The 21898-nt window shown below is 40.3% G+C and overlaps 1 protein-coding gene across 4 annotated transcripts in view; it reads right to left on the reverse strand.

Annotated features, from left to right (window-relative positions):
• Positions 1-21898, reverse strand: part of FLT1 (fms related tyrosine kinase 1) — a 198852-nt gene that overhangs the window by 81459 nt on the left and 95495 nt on the right. For 2 of the 4 annotated variants that reach the window (XM_010362346.2, XM_030922464.1), the window contains exons 12-14: positions 16810-16918; positions 9428-9736; positions 4195-4341 (exon numbers count right to left, since the gene is read on the reverse strand). In XM_010362346.2, coding sequence (XP_010360648.2) covers positions 4195-4341; positions 9428-9736; positions 16810-16918 — 565 coding nt within the window. Of the gene's footprint in view, positions 1-4194; positions 4342-5166; positions 9265-9427; positions 9737-15527; positions 16698-16809; positions 16919-21898 lie in introns of those variants that run through there. The other 2 variants (XM_010362355.2, XM_010362365.2) reach the window with 2 other exon arrangements.

Raw genomic sequence — 21898 nt, forward strand, 5'->3', positions numbered from 1 at the left:
ATGCTAGGACTCAAGCCCTGATCTCCCCAGCACACTGGACTCATTTTTTTTGCATGTGGTAGCTGCCAGGGCACATTCTCTTGCCTTGTCTCTCCTCTAGTCTCATAATGGTCCTAAGCTTCCCAAATCATTTTAACTCTGATTCTTTAACCCACTTCCAAATTATAAAAACTGAACTTATTTCACATTTACTTCTTTCAAAGAATCACTCAACATCCTACGCTAATCTTTCATAAAATAGATTTTGTGATCAAGTAAGTCTGAGGAATACAGAACTTAGCACAGTTGGCCCTGTGCAGTGGGTCACGCCTGTTATCCCAGCAATTTGGGAGGTCAAGGTGGGTGGATCACTTGATATCAGGAGTTCGAGACCAGCCTGGCTAACATGGTGAAACCCCTATCTCTACTAAAAATACAAAAAATTAGCCAGGCATGGTGTCTGTAATCCCAGCTACTCGGAAGGCTGAGGCAGGAGAATCACTTGAACACGGGAGGTGGAAGTTGCAGTGAGCCAAGATTGTGCCACTGCACTCCAGCCTGGGCGACAGAGCAAGACTATATCTCAAAAACAAACAAACAAAATAACACAAACAAAAACAAAAAAAAACTTAGTACAGTTTACCAGTTTCTTTCACAAGCTATTTACTCATGTATTTATTCATCCTTTTATTCTGGGAGAACATCTCGAGGGACTAGTTTTCCACAAAACTACCCATCTTGGTAGTGTGTCATCATGGGCAAATCACTTTACCTCTTTGAGCCTAAGTTTTCCATTCTACATGTCAGACTAAAGATATTCTAAAGGTCCCTTCAGCTTTAAAACTTCCTTGATATGGGCCCCACCTCCATGCCAAATTCAGGCATTTGTGCTACCACTATGAGCTTGCTAAGGATAGCCTAAGATTTTCTGAAAACCATTTATTCATTCATTCATGGAATATTTATTTATTTATTATTATTATTATTTTTGAGACGGAGTCTCGCTCTGTCGCCCAGGCTGGAGTGCTGTGGCCAGATCTCAGCTCACTGCAAGCTCCGCCTCCCGGGTTCCCGCCATTCTCCTGCCTCAGCCTCCCGAGTATCTGGGACTACAAGTGCCCGCCACCTCGCCTGGCTAGTTTTTTGTATTTTTTTTTAGTAGAGACGGGGTTTCACCGTGTTAGCCAGGATGGTCTCGATCTCCTGACCTCGTGATCCGCCCTTCTCAGCCTCCCAAAGTGCTGGGATTACAGGCTTGAGCCACCGTGCCCGGCCGGAATATTTATTTATTAATTGTCAAGCACTGTGTTAGGTTCTGAAGATAAAAAGACAAGACATAAATAAGACAAATAACAAACTATCTGCCCTCTGGAGGGGTGACATATATGAACTGATGATTAAAAAAATACATAAGAGAGGAGTAGAACTATGCATAGGTAATACAGACACATGTTAACTGATGATTTTTAAAAATCTCAGTAAGAGAGAAGTAGAAACAGTTATAAGTAATAAAGACTCATGGAGGAACTGCCTCCCATTTGTGGGAGTTGTGTAAGGCCTAGTTGGAGAGAGAACACCCAATCTGGGTTTTAAGGGATGAGACAAAGAAAGGGAAGCTACAGTATACAAGAACCAAAGAAAGCATAGGGAGTTTAAGCAGCATAATGTCTGCAGTGATCTACGAGAGTTTGGCACTGCTGGAATATAAAGTTAGAAAGTTCAAGGCAGGTGACACTGAGCATAACATTGGAGGTGTAGGCAGGGGCCAAATGTTGAGGGCATTCTCTGTCAGATTCTTGAACTTCATCGAAGTGTGTTAGAGATGAAGAGTTGGAGCCGGTGGAAGATTTGAAGCAGGGAAATGACATGTTCACAGCTGCGTTTTATACTGTTGTGTGGAAAGTAGACACAGAGAGACAGGGAGATAAGTCTGGAGACCACTGAAGGTGTTCAGAGGCGAGGTAATGAGTGCCTGGACCAACAGAATAATGGGAAAGCAGAGAAAGGAATGGATTTGAGAAGTATTTAGTATTTAGTAGGTGTAATCTGCTCAGTCTGGTGATTGATTAGATGAAGAGGGCAAAGGAGAGGCCATCACCTTCTAGTTTGGATGATTAAATATTTGATGTCAGTATAAGAGGAGGTGCTACTTTATGGAGAAAAATGAAGTGATGTGATTGGTTTTGAACCTGCTTAGTGTAAGGTCTCTCTAAGACATTTGCAGATATCTTAAAATTTGGAGTTGTTATACTACAACCCCATTCTGTGCATCAAACTCAAATGGAGGTTTCATTTTGTGTAGAGGACTCACATTTAAGGACTACTCCATATTGCTATTTATTTGATTTAGGTTGTTGGAATATTGCAAATAAATGGCAATTTTATTTTTAATAAAACATGAATATCAATTAAAATCATAAATAATTTCAATGTACTCTTATTTAACCACAGAATTATGAGGCAGGCAATAGTGTTTATACTTAATGGTTTAAGTCTCGTTGTTTTTAAGAGTACAGTCAGCCCAGAGCAAGACTCTGTCTCAAAAAAAAAAGAAAAAAAGAGTACAGTCAGTCTTCCGTATCTGTGGATTCTGCATCTGTGAATTCAACAAAAAATTCCACAAAGTTCCAAAAACCAAAGAACTTGTCACACACCAAGTACTACATTGAGTTCACATGAATTGATGTGTAGGTATTGTATTAGGTATTAAAAGTAACCTAGAGCCGGGCGCGGTGGCTCACGCCTGTAATCCTAGCACTTTGGGAGGCCGAGAAGGGCGGATCACGAGGTCAGGAGATCGAGACCATCCTGGCTAACACAGTGAAACCCCGTCTCTATTAAAAACACAAAAAAATTAGCCGGGCGTGGTGGCGGGTGCCTGTAGTCCCAGCTACTCGGGAGGCTGAGGCGGGAGAATGGCGTGAACCAGGGAGGCGGAGCTTGCAGTGAGCCGAGATCGCGCCACTGCCCTCCAGCCTGGGAGACAGAGTGAGACTCCGTCTCAAAAAAAAAAAAAAAAAAAAAAAAAATTAGCCGGGTGTGGTGGCGGGCGCCTGTAGTCCCAGCTACTCGAGAGGCTGAGGCACGACAATCGCTTGAACCCGGGAGGCGGAGCTTGCAGTGAGCCGAGATCGCGGCACTGCCCTCCAGCCTGGGAGACAGAGACTCCGTCTCAAAAAAATAAATAAATAAATAAATAAAAATAAAAGTAACCTAGAGATGATTAAAGTATACAGGAAAATATGTGTAGGTTAGATGCAAATACTATGCCATTTTATATAAGGAACTTGAGCATCAGTGCATTTTGGAATCTGCAGAAGGTCCTGGAACCAGTTCCCCATGGACCCCATAGCTATACGTATTGTTGAAAGAAAATAAACCTATACCCACTCGTGTAGATTTATTTTTTTTACTAGTATGATCAAACATAATTTAAAAAGTCTTCTTTTTACCAAATCCTTAACATCTGCGTAGATGAATTTAAAAGATTATAAATCGGCTGGACGCGGTGGCATGCGCCTATAATCCCAGCACTTCGGGAGGCCAAGGTAGGCGGATCACCTGAGGTCAGGAGTTTGAGACCAGCCTGGCCAACATGGTGAAACCTTGTCTCTACTAAAAATACAAAAATTAGCCTGGCGTGGTGACAGCACATGCCTATAGTCCCAGCTATTTGTCCAAGTACTCGGATGGTTGAGGCAGGAGAATCGCTTCAACCCAGGAGGTGGAGGTTGCAGTATGCCAAGATGGTGCCACTGTACTCCAGCCTGGGCGACAGAGTGAGACTCCGTCTCAAAAAAAAAGAAAAAGAAAAAGAGATTGTAAATCTGCTTTTCTAAACTTCATATATGCCAGTTGTTCCAAGTTCTGCAATACCTCAAAGCCAAGAAACTAACTCCTCACTTTCCCAGCTGTCATGGTGAACTGAATCATTTTCTACATGGCTCTTCTCATTTCTTTCTGAATGCACTATTTAAAGCATTCCAGCTGAATAGATTCTGCATGATCTTTCTATGGGTTAGGAATATGGTCTGCATAGGAACTGGCCCAAATATTCCTCACTGGAAGTTGGTATCAGCATGAGCCAGATCCGGGTGTCTGGGGCTCTATCAGCAAGTAGGTCTACACATACTGGAAGCAGGTGACGGGAATGTTAAAGGAAAAAGGGACTGATGACAGATGAGAAATAATAAATTCAAGAAAAAAGTCTCTTACCAGGCTCTTGTTGTATTTTGTGGTTGTTTTTAAACCAAGTGATCTGAGGCTCGGGGGCACCATTAGCATGACAGTCTAAAGTGGTGGAACTGCTGATGGCCACTGTGTGATCGCTGAGGTTTCGCAGGAGGTATGGTGCTTCCTGATCTAGTGAAGAAAGAAAGGGAGCTGTGATTACTCGTCAACTTTATTCTTGTATTTTCTATGCATATCAACATTTAAAATATACAGAGAAACAGCAAAACTCAACTATTAGGTTTCATTTGCATTTTGTTCACTTTCTCTTCAATCATTAACCTGCTGCTTCCACTTTAACAAGATGCTACAATAAATTGAAATTTATTACAATACAGTGAAATCAAGGACTAGATTTTGTATTTTTAGATTTCAATACAAAGGCTTTTGCCTAGCTAACTAGTTTCCTTCCTTTTTTTGAGAGAAGCTTTTCTAAAACTCAAGGATTTTGCATAATAGTTCAGGAGATATAAATAAAAAACATGATTTTGTGTATAGTCTTTTTTTTTTCTTTTTGTTTTTGAGACGAAGTCTCGCTCTGTCGCCCAGGCTGGAGTGCAGTGGCCAGATCTCAGCTCACTGCAAGCTCCGCCTCCCGGGTTTATGCCATTCTCCTGCCTCAGCCTCCCAAGTAGCTGGGACTACAGGCGCCCGCCACCTCGCCCGGCCAGTTTTTTGTATTTTTTAGTAGAGACCGGGTTTCACCATGTTAGCCAGGATAGTCTCGATCTCCTGACCTCGTGATCCGCCCGTCTCGGCCTCCCAAAGTGCCAGGATTACAGGCTTGAGCCACCGCGCCCGGCCTTGTGTATAGTCTTGTAATGAATTTTTATATATAGTGTTGTAGCGATAGGCTAATACAATTTTGTGTGTTTTTATTGATGTATTTGTGGGGGCGTGTTTGTGTTACTCAGCTGTCATAACCTAAGTTGTAAGGCAGTAGACCAAACAGGAGAATTTCTTGAACTTTGAAAGCTTTATTGGTTCTTTCCTTCCTCCATTCCCTTCCCAAATGCAAGCAACCAAAGAATTAATTCAAGAGGCAGAGGCACAGATTTGTAGTTTTTGCACTATATAATAGTACAAATATTGTATTTTATATTATTTTCTCTTAAAACATACAAATATGATACAATACAATTTATTTTAATAAAATGCCAACCAATATAGTACAACAAAATGAATTCAATACATTAAGATGCAATACATTACAATATTAAAATCCCACATAAGAACAGCAGTACCCCCCAGGCCCCCAATGAGTACAGTATATCTCTAATGAAGTAGTCAGTCAGTCCTGCTGATGTGTATACATTCTAGTTAGGAGGGTACTGGATTGGTAGCCAAAGCTTCCAAAGTAAAAAATAAAAACAACTCCTAATATCTTTCCCACCCTCCCAAGTCATTCCTTTCCCCTCTTGTTGGAAATCCTGGAACAGAAATCAAAAGAGTTTTGGCATAACTGACATGTTCTCTGTTACTGTCTTCAATTATACAGTATGAGCTTTCTCTGCCTGTTTTTGATTTCCTCATCTCAGTGTACTAAAACTGTGAAGGCAGCTTAGGAGTGATGACGATGCTACAACGACGATACATTGCAATGGCCTTGATTCCATGTCCCTGCAGGGTTCTGCCAAGTCCCCAAACCTTTCTCTTTTGAGTCCTGCAGGGCAACTCTCAGGATTAGCATTTGTTAAAGCAATTTAGAAATCCCAGGTTAAAATGTGTATTATCATATAACTTTTATAACATTGTTGAAGAAGTATATCATGGCAGGGTTACTACCTGTTAGGAGAAACAGATTTCTCAATAAATTTTGATTTCTATAGCTTATCATTAGTCTTCTCATTTTGTAAAAAATGAAATCTGAAGGCAAAAAAAGTGTGTTGAAGGAAGTGCTCTGATGTATAAAAACTTCTTCAAACTGGTGTGGAATGAATGATAGCAATGATCCTTTTGCCTCTTTGAGCATGTCTTTCCTATCTTGTCTTGCCCCCTACGCAGAGCCATTACAATATTTCTGTTTTTGCATTGGGTGCTATCTGTCAAACAGCTTTTCCTAATTGAAACTGCAGTCCTGTTTAAAACCTTTGATTTATGACTACTTGTACATGCTTGCTCATTACAATTTTGACATTTTTTTTTACATAGTAAAGACCCCAAACATATCAGCGAAACATGACAAGATCATAAAGAACCGTATCATATTATTTTTTAGTCTCTTTTACGGTGGCAAGCCAATTTTGAAATATCTTATTTAAAACTCAGACCCAAATTCACTGAGTTATACTTTTAATAGCTTCCTCAGCACACTATTTCCCATGCATTAATATAATAAAATAATCTATCACTGCCCATAGGTCTTTTAAAAAGGAAGTCTGAATATAGGGCCCACAACACTAAAATAGTTTTTCTAGCTACAAAGTATAACATCATCAACACAGACACGATTTGGACTCCCTGACAGGTGGATTAGAAAACGATGTTTAAAGAGAGGAGAACTTAACATAAATGTCATTAAGAATTTCAAAGGCCTTGTTTGTACTACACAAACTTCAGATGATAGAAGCAGCAAAAAGGCTGCACAATGTACATGGGACTCTCAATTAAATACAAGGTTCACATAAACATTCTGAAATGTACAGTAATATGCATTTTTCTTTGTACCCATTTCTGAAAAATGTTCTATGTTAAAAGTCTCATTTTTGGCTAGTTTCTAAATGATCAATCAACCCAGGAATCATATTTTGTCAATTCTTACTTTATACATTATATATAATCTATTTTGACGTTTTGAATAAGGATGGTGCGTTGAACCCATATTTCAAAACCTAAGTTACTTAATGGAAGTAGGTAGTGGCTTTCCAAAATTTAACAGTGTAGCTGATCCCTTCAAACTGAGAAAATCAGAATTAACAGACATTTCTGCTGGTTATCAGTAGCCAAAGATAGCTGCCCGCCAGGTTATTTTACTTTTCAGTGTTATGGCCCCAGAGATCTGCCAGGTCACATAAATACACAGCTTCTATCCTCCGTTTGGAATGGGGACTGAGGAACCAGCCTCACACCCCCTATTCCATTTCAATTATTCCCCATTTTAGGCTCCTTTTTTCTTCTTCCCCCCACCCCCTCTGTTATCTTCACCTCCCTTCATATCCCAGGGTAACATACCCCTAGGGTAACTAATAAAAAACAAAACCCACCCAAAAGTTTCTTTAAAAAAAGAAAAAAAAAAAAGACTCTCCGGAAGGATTAATTACACAGTGAACAACTAATACTCTAAGGAATTCTTATACTCATCTCTTGGGAGTTCTTAAAATCATCTTTTGTAAATACAAACATCCTCCCCTCCCCACAAAAATTGCAACAGGGGGAAGGAAATGGTAGGTTTTGCATGTCCAATTCACCATTTTGTTTTCATAAGGATCCCTCAATCATCCTATTTGCTTTTTTAATGTTAGCAATTATTAAGGCCCCCACGTTCTATGGTATTAAGGCATTGTTTCCTAAAGGAACACACTAACTTATAATGAACAAAGACGCCAGGCCAAAGAGCCATAGGTAAAATTTCAAGATACAATTGATTTTTCTTTCCTTTGGGCTGACAACTTCCAGGTTACTAATTGTTTTCAGAGCATTTGGGGCTCCATAAAACTGGCATTCTGGGGAAATGCTATTGTTTACTCTTTCACGTTTGACAAAAGCAATTCCCACGTGAAAGACAAGTTTAGCCGTGGGACAGAGTCTGTTACCTAAAGGAGGAAACAGTCTGGTGAGTTCCCAAGCTTGAGAAGTTGTCATATTGTCACCTCCTATTGAACTGTCCAGCCACTGTGTTTCTCAGCCATGGCTATTTTGGTCATTATAGTTTTTTTTTTTTTTAATAGTTTATGCAAGTCACATATAATGATCAATCATAAATAAAAACAACAGAACAATGCATATTAAATTGGTGAAAAAGTCATTTTCCCTCAAATGCAAGCTTAAAACAAGAAATTACAACTTCTCTTGATTTGAAACTGGTGTGTATTTTAAAAATTACTTTGAATTCCGCTTCTACAGTTTTGTCATTTCTTAATCCCCACAAAAATCCTATTAACATTTGCATATGGGGAAAGTGGACCTTTTTAATGGGCAGATTTTAAATTTACATTTAGAAGAATGCATTAAATCTCTGGTTACAATAGCCTTTATTTCCTTGATAAATTGATTGTGGTACACCTTTGAATTACTGTCATTTTAACATGATAGAGTGCCTTAAAATAATAACCAGAGGACAGGAATATTTAAAATTAAGGCATGATCCACTTTCTTTCAGGTGCCATCAATAGCTGTGCAGTGCAGTCAGAGACAGCAAGGAGCAGACCCTTTGCTAGGCTAGTCTACTGTGGCACTAACTGCATAATTACCTGGATCGCATGAAAGGAGGGAGGGGAAGTTGATTTGGATGGACTCTTATAATTCACACTGCGATAAACCTTTACTATCTCTGAATTACACCAACATCTTGCACCCCTGGGGCCCATTTTAGAAGCTCCAGTTCAAGATTAATGTGCTTAATGTAAAAAAAAAAAAAAAAAAAGCATTTTCAAATAAATAAGCATTATAACTTGCTATCCAGGTGCTATTTACAAATCAAGAGCGGATGAAATAGTCCAACATAAAACCAGGCAGAAGTCCAACCGAGTCTCTAATTCAACTGTACTCATTCTGAGCTGGAAAATTAACTTATTCGTGTCCGTCTTTGGCAGAAACCAGCATTTGTTTAAATTATTCAGTTTGTGCAGCTTCAACACTTAAAAATAAAAAGAGGTTGGCATCAAAATGGAAGGAAAGGATCATCCAAAGTTGTTGTTTATCAGGCAGGAGAAAACAGCAAGAGCAACAAACACAGAGAAGGCAGTGCAGGGATCCTCCAAATCCAAACGTGCACCAAGTCGGCCCCCCGGAGCAGCCCCCTCGGCCTGAATGGGGGGCCCAGAGCTGGGGCCTGGGGGTCTCATTATTACTGCTATCATCTCCGAACTCATTTTGGGAGGAGCATCTCCTCTGAGCCTGAAAGTTAGCAACAGTGACAATAAATCAAGATGGTATGAGACAACTGTTACTTTTTAATGAGTCCTTTAATGTTTTACATTACTTTGTGTGGTACAATCATTCCTTGTGCTTTTAAATTTGGAGATCCGAGAGAAAACAGCCTTTTTGTTGCAGTGCTCACCTCTGATTGTAACTTCTTTCTTCTGGAGGATTTCTTCCCCTGTGTATACATTCCTGGCTCTGCAGGCATAGGTGCCTGAATCTTCCAGGGAAACATTCATGATGGTAAGATTAAGAGTGATGGAGTGCTCCTTAGTGATGGCCATTTTTTGCTTGCTAATACTGTAGTGCATTGTTCTGTTATTAACTGTCCGCAGTAAACTCCAAGTAACATCTCTGTATAAGAACTTGTTAACTGTGCAAGACAGTTTCAGGTCCTCTCCTTCCGTCGGCATTTTTTCCAAGTTAACGTGAAACCCATTTGGCACATCTATAAAATAAGAATAAAGAATTTCAGTTCACAGAAAAATCAGTGTCTTTTAATGAGATATTCAAAGATCTTAAGAATCATTTGTGCACAAATTCTCTCAGCATCAGCATTAAAAAGAATGAGTATTTAGGGTAAATGAGCAAACATAGCAGGTGGGAATCAACTAAGTTCATTCCATCAGAAGTGAGGTAGGACATGCAAAGCAGGAGAGTTATTAGGATGCATTTTCTCTTGATTTACCTGAAGTTACTCTTCAAAGTGGCATGTTTTTTCCAACTTGGGTGTTAACTTTATTTCTTTTTTTTTTTCTGAGTCAGAGTCTCGCTTTGTTGCCCAGGCTGGAGTGCTGTGGCATGATCTCAGCTCACTGCAACCTCTACCTTCAGGGTTCAAACTATTCTCCCGCCTCAGCTTCCAGGGTAGCTGGGATTACAGGCATGCACCACCATACTGGGCTAATTTTTGTACTTTTTGGTGGGGGCGAGGTTTCACCATGTTGGCCAGGCTGATCTCGAATTCCTGGCCTCAGGTGATCCATTCTCCTCAGCCTCCCAAAGTGCTGGGATTACAGGAATGAGCCACTGTGCCCGGCCTCATTTCCTATTTTTAAAATCATGCACAGTACTAGTACTGGCAAGTGACACTGGCAAGTGGGCAAAATAGTGAAGTAACAGAAGAGCAATTCGTCCTAAAAACCAAAGGCACACTTATGGTCAAACTTATCCAAAACAGTTTGCAAACAAGTGAAAATAGGAAGTCCTAGGTAAAGTGCCAATCAATTCCACTTTAGTCCTAGACTTTTGCAGTGAGAAGTAACTGTTATTCACTACCCTCCTCGTGCTTCTGTCCCAGATTACTTGCCCTGGTCCAGCAAAGACCACAGTGGGCCAGTGGCACAGTGGGCCAGAGAGGAGCCCGCTGATTTACTCAGGACTTCTTTCATGGGGATGGTTCTACTCAGACCTGAGAGAGCAAAGATTTCTTCTGAAAATGTGGACAACGAATCTGGAAGAGTTGCCAGATTCTAAAATGGGGATGATCGAGGGGTAAAGAGAATAATTTTAAAAATCAAATTTACTCTCAAAAATATTTTAAACACGTTCTGAAGGTGGCTATATTATTAAAAGCCATTTTCTCCAATGTCGATTTCCAGCTAATCTTTGTGAAAGGAAAGTAAGTCTTGGGACCCCAAAATCACGAAGCTAAAGGGAAAAGTCAGGTTGAGAACTGCTTAGCACAAACCTGCCTCCCACTCTCTTCAAAGTCATCCCTCTGCTCTCTGAGATAAATGCATACCTGATTGCCTCCTTTGGAAAGACTAATCCGAAATTCAAAAGAACAGAACTCCCCTATCTATGACCTGGAAACCCCCTCCCCACTTTGAGTCGTCCCGCCTTTCCAGGCGGAACCAGTGTACATCTTACATATATTGATTGACGTCTCATGTCTCCTTGAAATGTATAAAACCAAGCTGTACCTCAGTCGCCACCTTGGGCACATGTTCTCAGGACCTCCTGAGGCTGTGTCACAGACATGTGTCCTTAACTTTGGGAAAATAAACTTCCTAAATTGACTGAGACCTGTCTCAGATATTTGGGGCACCTTCATCGCCATCTCCCAGGTGTCTCTGTCAACACCCCATGAGCTCTTCCCCTGTGCATGTCTAACCTGGGCCATCAGTCCACTTTGGGGCTGAGAGTTCCTTAGTATCATTTGGCCAATCTCACGGGAGGATTTTAAAAAGTCTGCCGGCCCTGAACTGAGCCGCTCTCAAAACCTTCCCATTGCTTATTACTAGTGGTGTATCTGCATTTGAGCAAAGAATTTGGGCCAACATCTTACAAAGTGCTTTGAAGATGAAAAGCATTATGTTATGCTATTATTATTATTATACTTTGCACACAAAGCTATAAAGAAACCTTTAAACGTTAAGGGGACAATAGTCCAAAATTAGATATCATATCAACTCTTTCCTAAATCTCACTTTGCTTGTTTTTCTGATTTTTCTGAGCTTTGGCTTTATTATAAAGTGTCACGTCTGAAGAAATGCCAAAGTATTCATTTGGAACCTGGGAGCGGGGCGTAACAGTGGCTTACGAAGCCGTCAGTGGCTGAGGAGAGAGGATACCAGTGGAGGTTTTCCTGCTTTTAAAATGAAAATCTAAGAATGTGCCAGAAGATACAGGAGGGGCAGCTGACAGTCACTTTTAAGATAACAATAAGGTGTCAGAAATAGTTGCTCTAATTCAGCATCTTTTTATATTTGGGACATTTTCCAAGCATGAGGAGTAAAACATCAGCCATCAACTTTTACACGGATTCTAGAGCAGAGGTATTGTGCACTGGTTGCCATCAGCTCTTACAAGACCACAGACTTTCCATTTATGAGCTCTCATCCTGGTAGGTAGAACCCAAGTGAGCCCAAGTAACACCATTGAGATCGTGTAGAGAGTTTCTATTTACTTTAGTGATTTGAAACTTCCTGTGGAAATAGCTCACAGGTTTCCTGATGGAAGATTTTGTTTATCTTTGCCAAGCACCACCAGGAATCTCAAAATAAAACGCATTCAGTGACATTGGGAAGCCAGGGAGATAAAGCAGTGCTGTTCCTGTTTCACCCTCAGTAATTGCTAACACACCCATAGTCATGCTGAGTGCCAGCCAAACAGCAAAAACACACACATAGGAAAAGCAAAGAACCAAATTTGTTTTGAGGCCCGTTTCTTATATAGGGGACATGGTCACTGAAGCTAATTTGTTACGTTATCAGACAGCCTCTTAGAAATGACTATTCCTCAGTCTCACCCCTTTGGTATTCTCTTTTGATCCATGGAAGACGATAAATAAAATGTCCTCAACTATTTAATGAACCCGGAGGGATTTTTCTCCTTAATTCATGTTGATTTTTTTTTAGTCTGAGTACAAAAACAGACCCAAGAAAGAATTGCCTTCTAACCCTCAAAGTGAAAACAAGAAATCTTCCCACACTTAAGTATCTGTGGCGAATTCAGCACAGTCATCATCATTACCAAATAATACTCATCCATCTAACATATTATCACATCCATGGCATCTTATGAGGTGTCATGGAGAAGAATCAACCCTTGCTCAGAAGAGGCATTCGACCCAGGGTTAGATGACAGTGTAATCTATTTATAAAGGTGCATACTTGGGGGTAGATATTTCAACTCAATTGGATCAGGCATGTGCATTAAGTTCATGAAAGGGACAAGCATAGGAATTTAAAAGGATGCCAGGGATCTCATTTGTTGGGTAAAAAAATAAAGAAGGCTCTACTGCCACTGAAGAGTGGAAATAACATTATTTAAAAAGAGAGTGAACGGTTACCAGGAAGCTCTGCTTGTTTCAAGTGGATGCTATGTATAAGTGTGTGCCAAAGCTTGGAGTCGAAGAGGTCAAGGATTCTAATGGCCACAGTTTACCATTTTCATCAGTTTGGAAGGCAACTCAAAGTCTTTTTGTTTTTTGTTTTTGTTGTTGTTGCTGTTGTTGTTTTGAGGCAGGGTCTGACTCTGACACTTAGGCTGGAATTTGGTGGTGCCATCATGGCTCACTGCAGCCTCGACCTCCTGGGCTCAAGTGATCTTCCCACCTCAGCCTCCCAAGTAGGTGGGAATACGGGCACATGCCACTAGGCCTCGCTAGTTTTTGTACTTTTTGTAGAGACAGAATTTTGCCATGTTTCCCAGGCTGGTCTCAAACTCTTGTGTTCAAGTGATCTTCCCATCTCAGCCTCCCAAAGTGCTGGGATTTACAGGCGTAAGCCACTGTGCCTGGCCCCAAGTAACTGTATTTTAAAGAGACAACATGATTGAAATGAGGACCAGTAAAGATCCAAATCTAGATAAGTAGAGCATTAAAATTTCAGACAGGCACTTTTAAAGCATTACCCTCACTGAGTCAAGTATAAACACTGAACAAATATATGTTCATTTTTTTCAAAAAATAGGCATATGAGGTACAACATTCCTGAGTCTTTACGCTCATCTCTAGTGACAAAGATTTGAGTAAGAAAAAGATAATAATTATTTAAAAACTAATAATGAACGTAAGCAAGTTAACCTAATATCACAATCAAAACTAGAAGTTGTCAGGACTGGTAGAAAAGGATTAAGGGAAAGTATATTCCAGGCAATGAGGGCTTGGTTGGCTGAACTTGTGTCAGTTTTAAGATTAAAGCTCTTGGATTTCTAGAGGAAAAGAACTGTGAGCTTCAAGTAGGTATGTCTGAATTGAATTCTCATTGTTCTTTTGGACCCTGTCCAATATGGATAAGCCTTGGGATCTAGAAGAGGTTTCTACCCCGCCATGGTTACACATTGTACAATATGGTGAGAGGTAGGAGGGAATTTCTGCCTGAATTCAGCAGGTGATCACCTTTATCAACTTGGACCCTTTCAGCAACAACACCATGGGTAGAAATATGATGCAGCGATGAGACTCTGGGCTAGCCAGATGTTGGTGCTGTGACTAATGCTAGGCATTGGTTAGCTTTCCTTGGGAACACTGATTAATAAGGAAGTGAGCATGATGTTCCCTCTTCTCTTAGTACATCCTCTTCCAGTACTGTCCTCAGACCCAGGCAAGAAGGGTCCCTGTCGCAGCTCTGTTCTGGTCATAGCCCTTCCCACAATGTGAAGAGTTTATGGGGCCACGTGAGCATGCCTACCCACAGCCTGTGTCACTTCATTCCTGTATCATGCTCCAGGTCCCTGGGATCCTGAGATCCCAGAAGGGGATCCCTAGAAGGCTGATTGAAATCTGCTTCTAGCTTGGCTCTTTCCTAGGTCGGGCCTCCTGAGCTCAGACTGTTTGTCAGTATTCATACCTTTGGGTCTGTCCAAGCAGTGGCCAAGGGAGACTGACTGTCTGTGAGGGGCATGGGCAGAGCTCAGATGTGTGGGCTGGGAGACACCACACATGGTGCATGGCCCCTTGCAGTGTGGACAGGGTAAGGGGTGCAGAGGGGAGGTGGGTGATTTAGTTTTTCTGCACCGCCAGGTGCTGCCACAATCTACTCTGGAATCTGAGTAGTCTCAGAGCTCTAAATTGATCCTGACCTCTCAGGTCATCATGGAAGTGTATTTGTCCATAGGGGGCTAAAACATATTTAATGGCTTGTTTGCTTGATGTAGAACTTGTCAGTAGTTAGACATATGGTTTGTGGGCCTCCACTGGTACTCTTGTCTTGGCTCTGAAAATGTCAGGGCAAGCCTCTTCTCTTCTCTCCACCTATTCAAATCCCACCTTCTCTCTACCTATTCAGGTCCTGCTTCCTTCTCAGAGGCTTATAGCTGCACTGTCCAATATGGTACCTGTGAGCCTCATGTGGCTTTTGAGCACTTGAAATGTGGCTACTGTGTCAGAGGAACTGAAGCATATTCAGTTTATTTGATTTTATTTAAATTGATTTAAGTGTAAAAACTGAAGCAGTGTAATATTTTTTAAAATACTGATTACATATTGAAATCACAATAGTTCGGATATATTGGGTTCAATAAAATTAATTTTACTTTAAAAAAAACATGGTTACCAGAAAGTTTTAAATGGTATTTGTGACTTATATCTCTATTGGACAGTGGTGGCTTTAGAAAGCAAGCTCATCTGTCACATGACCTCCGCACATAAATTTTGATACTAGGATGTATGTAATTTAACATTTCTTCTTTGTTTCCTTGGTGTTAGAACTGTGTTCCTAGAAAGACAGGACTTCATTGATGCTCCTCCCAGTGCTCAGTAGAGTTGAACTGTACCGTTTAACAGTGCTCATTAAACTGTTACAAAGTTATTGAATGTTCAGAACAAAACAGGAATTGTTCAGTCTTTTGTATTCTAAATCAGACATACTCTGACTATGGGTTGAGACAGTAACTTGTTTCCAACCAAATATAAAGGACAGTGCAAACCTTTGTATTTAATTAGTCCAAATCTTCTGAGTTTTATTAGAGCACCAATCTGTGTGAAATCTCCATCTGAATCCTTCTCTAACTAAAGGCCATGTCCTATTTGGAATGGATGCAAAGATGACTTCTCTTCCACTTCTCTAACATAAGAGACAGGGACTGAGTTGGCCTAGAGCAGCTCTGCTATGCACCTCTCCAAATCCCATTTGCTCATCTGGAAAACACAAGAGCTATGATGCAGAACAGCCTCTGGAATCCCTGCCAGCCCTGATGTTCTATGAGAATCTACTCAGGGATGTCTCCCATGGCACAGCTTCTCTGGGGCTTGGTTAACTTGCCAGAGGCTCCTGTGATCTGACAATGCATATGTATCATGGAATTGGACCTGTCTGTTTCTTTCTGGAGACCTTTTGGCAATTTCTGCAGCCTGCCCCGTTCAGTAAGAAGTTTCCAGAAAGTTGGCCTACTGCCCATGTTTCCTCAGAAATTGGGGGAGTGTGGAGCCAGGCAATTGTTTTTATACTTTGAGCTACTTACTTCCTTCCTGTACCCATTGAGGGACATAGGGAGTGACATTTGTGTACCTTGGAGGTTTTTAAGATTTGCAGAGACCATCATATTTAAGGCTAAAAATTCTTAAATCCTATCAAAAAATAGCACATTAACTATTGTTAATAAATCTCAGTTTCAGATTGCTATAGAGCCTCATTCCCCCAAAAGTCTAAATTACCTAAGTTGTGAAACAATTAACTTTTTGGTTAAAATAAAAATAAAACCAAAAACGATGTCATCATATTATATGCATTGTAATTGGTTTCCTTGATTGGTATTGAACTGCTATGTACCAGACCCTGTGCTAGGTACTGAAGGGAATGAAAAAATAAGCATACAGATTCCCAATTCACAATCCAGTCTGGGAGGGAGACAAACACAAATAACTCTAAAAGAGAATTCGGGGAAATAACTCTTCAGGAGATCCGATGAGGTAGAATGCTATTCCTGAGAGCAAGGATGAAGGCACTCAAAGTTTGACAATTCTGTGGAATTAAAAAAAAAAATCACTCAAGCTATAAATGCACTAAAAGCAAACAAGACTGAAGAGAGAATGAAGTCACCAGGCTGTCTCTGGGTATAGGGTGCATGGCTTACCTGTGATATAAAAGCTTATGTTTCTTCCCACAGTCGCAACTTTATTGGAAGCTATGCAACTGTAGATTCCAGAAATTCTAGAGTCAGCCACAACCAAGGTGCTAGCCGTCTGCAAAAGAAAAGGAAACTTTAGCTAGCAATAGGACAAATAACTAATTGAACACCCCAAGCTACTTCTGAGGTTGAAATGATTCAGCTATTCCATTCATTCTGCAAAGAGAGTATTGCATAGGTAGTGGTTACCAGAAGGCTCGCCTCTTGCCGAGCCCCAACAAGAATGGAAAAATAACAGGAAAGCAGGTCCTCAGGAGACCGGGGCCTATGACATCTGACTCATATGAGGGTTTCAGGCTTATTTATCTCGTGCTGCTGGCCTAACAATTACAGACCTGAAGCTGAGATGTGGGACTGCACGTCCTACCCTACGAGGTGGTCAGTTCCACATCAATGAGAGGAACAGGTGAGGCAGAGGCCTTCCCTTTTGTTTGGGTGACCTGAGAGCATGGATGCCAGTTGTGACAGGAGCTTTCTCTGCTATTTGGTTCTATAACAAGAACGTTAAGTGAGCAAGTACAGAAGAGAATGTTTGGTTGAAACTTTATTTTTTCTTTAAGAAATGGGGTCTTGCTATGTTGCCCAGGCTGACCTTGAACTTCTGGGCTCAAGCAGTTTTCCCGCCTTTGTCTCCCAAGTAGCTGGGACAACAGGCACATGCCACTGCACCTGGCTTGAAACATTTTTTTATATGCTCAAATAATGTGGCATGCAGCAATGGATGGTCCTGAAGGAGGCCGTGTGTGTGTGTGTGTGTGTGTAAATTACCTAATTTCTCAGTTGTCTCTATTCCTAATCTAGAAGATGAAAAATTAAACTATGAATTAATCGGCCGGGCGCGGTGGCTCACGCCTGTAATCCCAGCACTTTGGGAGGCCAAGGCGGGTGGATCATGAGGTCAGGAGATCGAGACCATCCTGGCTAACATGGTGAAACCCCATCTCTACCAGAAACATAAAAAAAAAATTAGCCAGGCGTGGTGGCGGGCGCCTATAGTCCCAGTTACTCAGGAGGCTGAGGCAGGAGAATGGCGTGAACCCGGGAGGCGGAGCTTGCAGTGAGCCAAGATTGCGCCACTGCACTCCAGCCTGGGCGACAGAGCGAGACTCCGTCTCAAAAAAAAAAAAAAAAAAAAAAAAAATTATGAATTAATACAATAATATTGTTCCACTAGACTTTAGTGCTGTTATTTGACAACTTAGTCCCTAAAGAAACATTAGCAGTCAAAATTGCATGAACTTGAAAGCACTTTTCAAACTGTGATGTCTAAAAAGTAATGAAACAAAATAATGAAACAAAATTTTAGACAACTTAAAGACTTGCAGTCTTCCAAAGAAAAAAAATTGGCAATATGAAACAAATCGTTAAACATTCTTAAATTTAACCCAAGCTTGCATTAAAAAGTAGTGTATAATCTACATGAAAAAAATGAGAAAGCTAGTTGGTTTCTCATACTTAAAATTACAGAAAGGAAAAGTTGGTTCAGTTACTTATAAATCTTTGCAGCCTGTCTCCTAGGACAAAAATAACTGGTTATGGGCTTTGAAATTGCAGAGGCTGTGCTAATGCTTCCAGACTAATGGAGTGTCCTAGCTGAAGTATAATGACCAAGTGACTTACAGGCTAAAGCAATGTAAGGCTGAAATGTGACAGCTGACTTTCCAAGGTGGTGGACACACTCTACAAGTGGTTTCGCTGTAGGAGAGAGTCCTAACATTTTCTGAGTTTCTAAGTAATGTGCTAGGCACTTTAGTTGTGTTCTCTTACTCCATCTAATAAATTAAGGTATTTCTGTCTTTAATCTACACATCAGAAAGACTTAAAAACATGTTCCTAATGTTTTTAGCCAGCAAATTCCTTGGTCCAAATTCTCTACAATTTTCACTGTGGTATGGTGAGTAGTACACAGTGCTTTCTCTTCTGTTTGATGGAAGGATCTGCTTAATTACACCTACCCATATATTCTCTGTGTATTATTGAAATTATTGATAATGAAAGTGTCTGCAATATGTGGCAGACAATTTAGCAGACATTTATTGAGTGATTATCAAGGCATTGCCCAGATGTTGTAAGGGAGACAGAGATGAATATGACACAATCCCTTCCCTTAACACTATCATTCTTTAAGGTGATAGAGAAGAATTTCCCTCCTTGAAGATCATACAAAAATTATTCTCTCTTTTGCAAGGAAAGCTCATATGAAGGTGAATAACCCATGAGAAAGAGTATGAAAGAGAGCTCAGGTGTCCCTTTTCTTATTTTGACGATGAATCTAGAGGTGGGACATAAATTCTGAATAGCCATTTCCTTGTAATTGTTGTTCCCACCAGTTTAGAGTCATAGAAGGAAATGGAAGTAGTTAGAAGAGAAGCTTGTAGGTGGCAACATGAGAAAACTGTTAGCTGGTGGAAGCTGGAAGACAGGAGAGAACATCAAATATGACTCTGACTCCCTTACGTTGTCTCAGGAAGCTTAGATGCTTCAAAGCAGTTTGCAAAAACTTCAGAAACAAGGAGCTCAGATGAAGCCTTCTTAAGCTGGGGTCACAGCTCCAGCACTGTTTTTCTTATGAAGTTAGTTCTCAAGTGTTTATCCTAATGGGCCTCAGGAGAAACTTACTTAGATTCTCAGATTAATTGTTGCTCAGTAAATAAGTGAAAAACCCATTTCTGTTGGCTTGAGAGTGTTTGAAATTATGGACAACATTTACCTGCCTCTATGAGTTGTGTTTGGGTTTTTATTTAAAAGATTTTGATTTCACTGAACTTAGAGCAACTGAGAACAAGAACTGGGTTTTGTGGCAAGGGAAAATCAATTCAGATGTATACATTTGCCACGTTTAAGACCTGTGCAGGTAACCTGGGAATGGCCGTGGCCATTTTACAAGTCTCCAACAAACAGTCAAATAGGTCTAAATTTATGTATAATCAGAGAATAAAATTGAGGTGCCCCGAAGTGAAATGAATCCAGGTCACAAGATGGAGACAGAAATGTATTTGAATTTTTCTCATTTTGTGTGAATGACACCTTCCAAAACAAGACACATTACTCATAGTCAAGCCTGCCCCAGAAATCATGTCTACAAAGCTTCTATTAAAACAGAAGCAGAAAACAATGTTGATGGGAGTTTACATTATTTCTTTGTTTCTGCATACCTTTATGTATCCCTCAAAATGCACCAGGCAGCATGCAAGGCACTTTACAGGAATTGTCTCATTTAATCCTCCCTAAAACCCTGTGAGATGGGTATATTACCCTATTCTACAGGTAAGACAACTGAGGTTCCGAGAGATTAAATGATTCACCCAAAGATACAAAGGACCACAGACAGGCCTGGGCAGAATTTATGCTCAGGTGTGTCTGCCTCCAGTGCCTATGCTCTTAATCTCTATACCAAATTGCTTCTCGTCTTGAGACTCTTTAAATTGAATAACACAGATCGATTGGCAGTTCTGTATATACCTTGGATCGAATTTTTCCTTGAGAATACTTCCTTTAATCAGCAGAGATGGGTAACATAAATTAAATACTACTACTATTTACAGAAATACTAGTTTGCTTCTTTGATGACATTTTACATAAGCGGCAAGCTGCTTTTCAACTGTTGTGTTGTTATGTGGTTTGAAAATATATTTGATAAGTACAATGGTTATCATCAAAGAAGAAAAGTTAAAAATAAGGTGAAACATATTCTATGATCAGTTTTACTAAAATTTATCTCATTTCTAGAGTACTTCTCTTTCAGAGGATATATTTTTAAATTATAAATTCAAACATTTTCTCGTTAAAAATAAAATTATTTGACAATTAAAGTTTAAACTTTATAGGGTCAGAGAAAGGAGCTCAAGTGTGAATTGTAGCTCAGTGTAGTCTGGCTGGACTAGAAGGCAGCTTCACATGGGACAGTGAGTTTCAATGTCTGAGTCTTCTGAATAAAGGAAAAAATCTGTTCCTCAGTGCTTATATCCAAATACTATGGTGTCAAGGGAAAAAAATGAAAATAGCATCACAACTGGGGCATGCAATATCAACTAAATACTTTCAAAGAGAAAGTAACCAAGAATTTGAGTTGCATGTTTGAAATTATAATCATTTATTCTATAAGGTATGCTAAAATAAATTCTTAAGGATATCTACTTGTATTAGTTCTATAATTAGTTTTCATTTTCCACAATTGAAAGTAATTGAAAGAGGACTGAGGAAGAGAAAAAAGCAGAAGTGCTGAAATGAAATTAGGCTATCAGGCTGGATACGGCAGTTCAGGCCTGTAATCCCAGCACTTTGGAAGGCTGAGGCTAGCGGATCACCTGAGGTCGGGAGTTCAAGATCAGCCTGGTCAACATGGTGAAACCCTGTCTCTACTATAAATACAAAAATTAGCTGGGCCTGGTGTAGTCCCAGGTGCCTGTAGTCCCAGCTACTTGGGAGGCTGAGGCAGGAGAATCGCTTGAACATGGGAAGTGGGGGTTGCAGTGAGCCGAGATCGTGCCTAAATAAATACATAAATAAATAAAATTAGAATATCAAAGTTTATATTAGTCTTAAAGGACTCATGCTTTCTACTCTTCATTTTTACTACATTCGCTTTTTGGGGTGCTTCCAGTTGCCTGGCCTGGCCCTCAAGGATTTACACGTTAGAGATAGATCCTTCAAGCCCATTCTCTGGGCTCTTTGGTATGACCCAGGAATGCTCATAAAACTATCAGCAAGTACTGGAAGTTTGGAGTTTTTCATGCTCCTTCCTTCCTTCCCCTTCACTAAGCATTAGTAATTTGTTACTACAATGTTGTTTGAACCTCACGGAATAGAATGGATGGGTTGATGTGTCATTCAACCTAATTCCAGCACTCGTTTTTTAAAAATCTATATATGGAACACTGATTTTAATCTCGGGATGTTTCTAATATAGCTTCCTTTCAAGTGTTTCATGGAGAAATAAAAGTAGATGTATAAAGGTCATGGAAGAATCTAAAATTAACACAGGGTGGCACATTTGAGCCAACTGATGGGAAAATAGAACGTGAGATTTAGAAGA

This window comes from Rhinopithecus roxellana, chromosome 18 (genome assembly GCF_007565055.1).
Source record: "Rhinopithecus roxellana isolate Shanxi Qingling chromosome 18, ASM756505v1, whole genome shotgun sequence".
NCBI lineage: Eukaryota > Metazoa > Chordata > Mammalia > Primates > Cercopithecidae > Rhinopithecus > Rhinopithecus roxellana.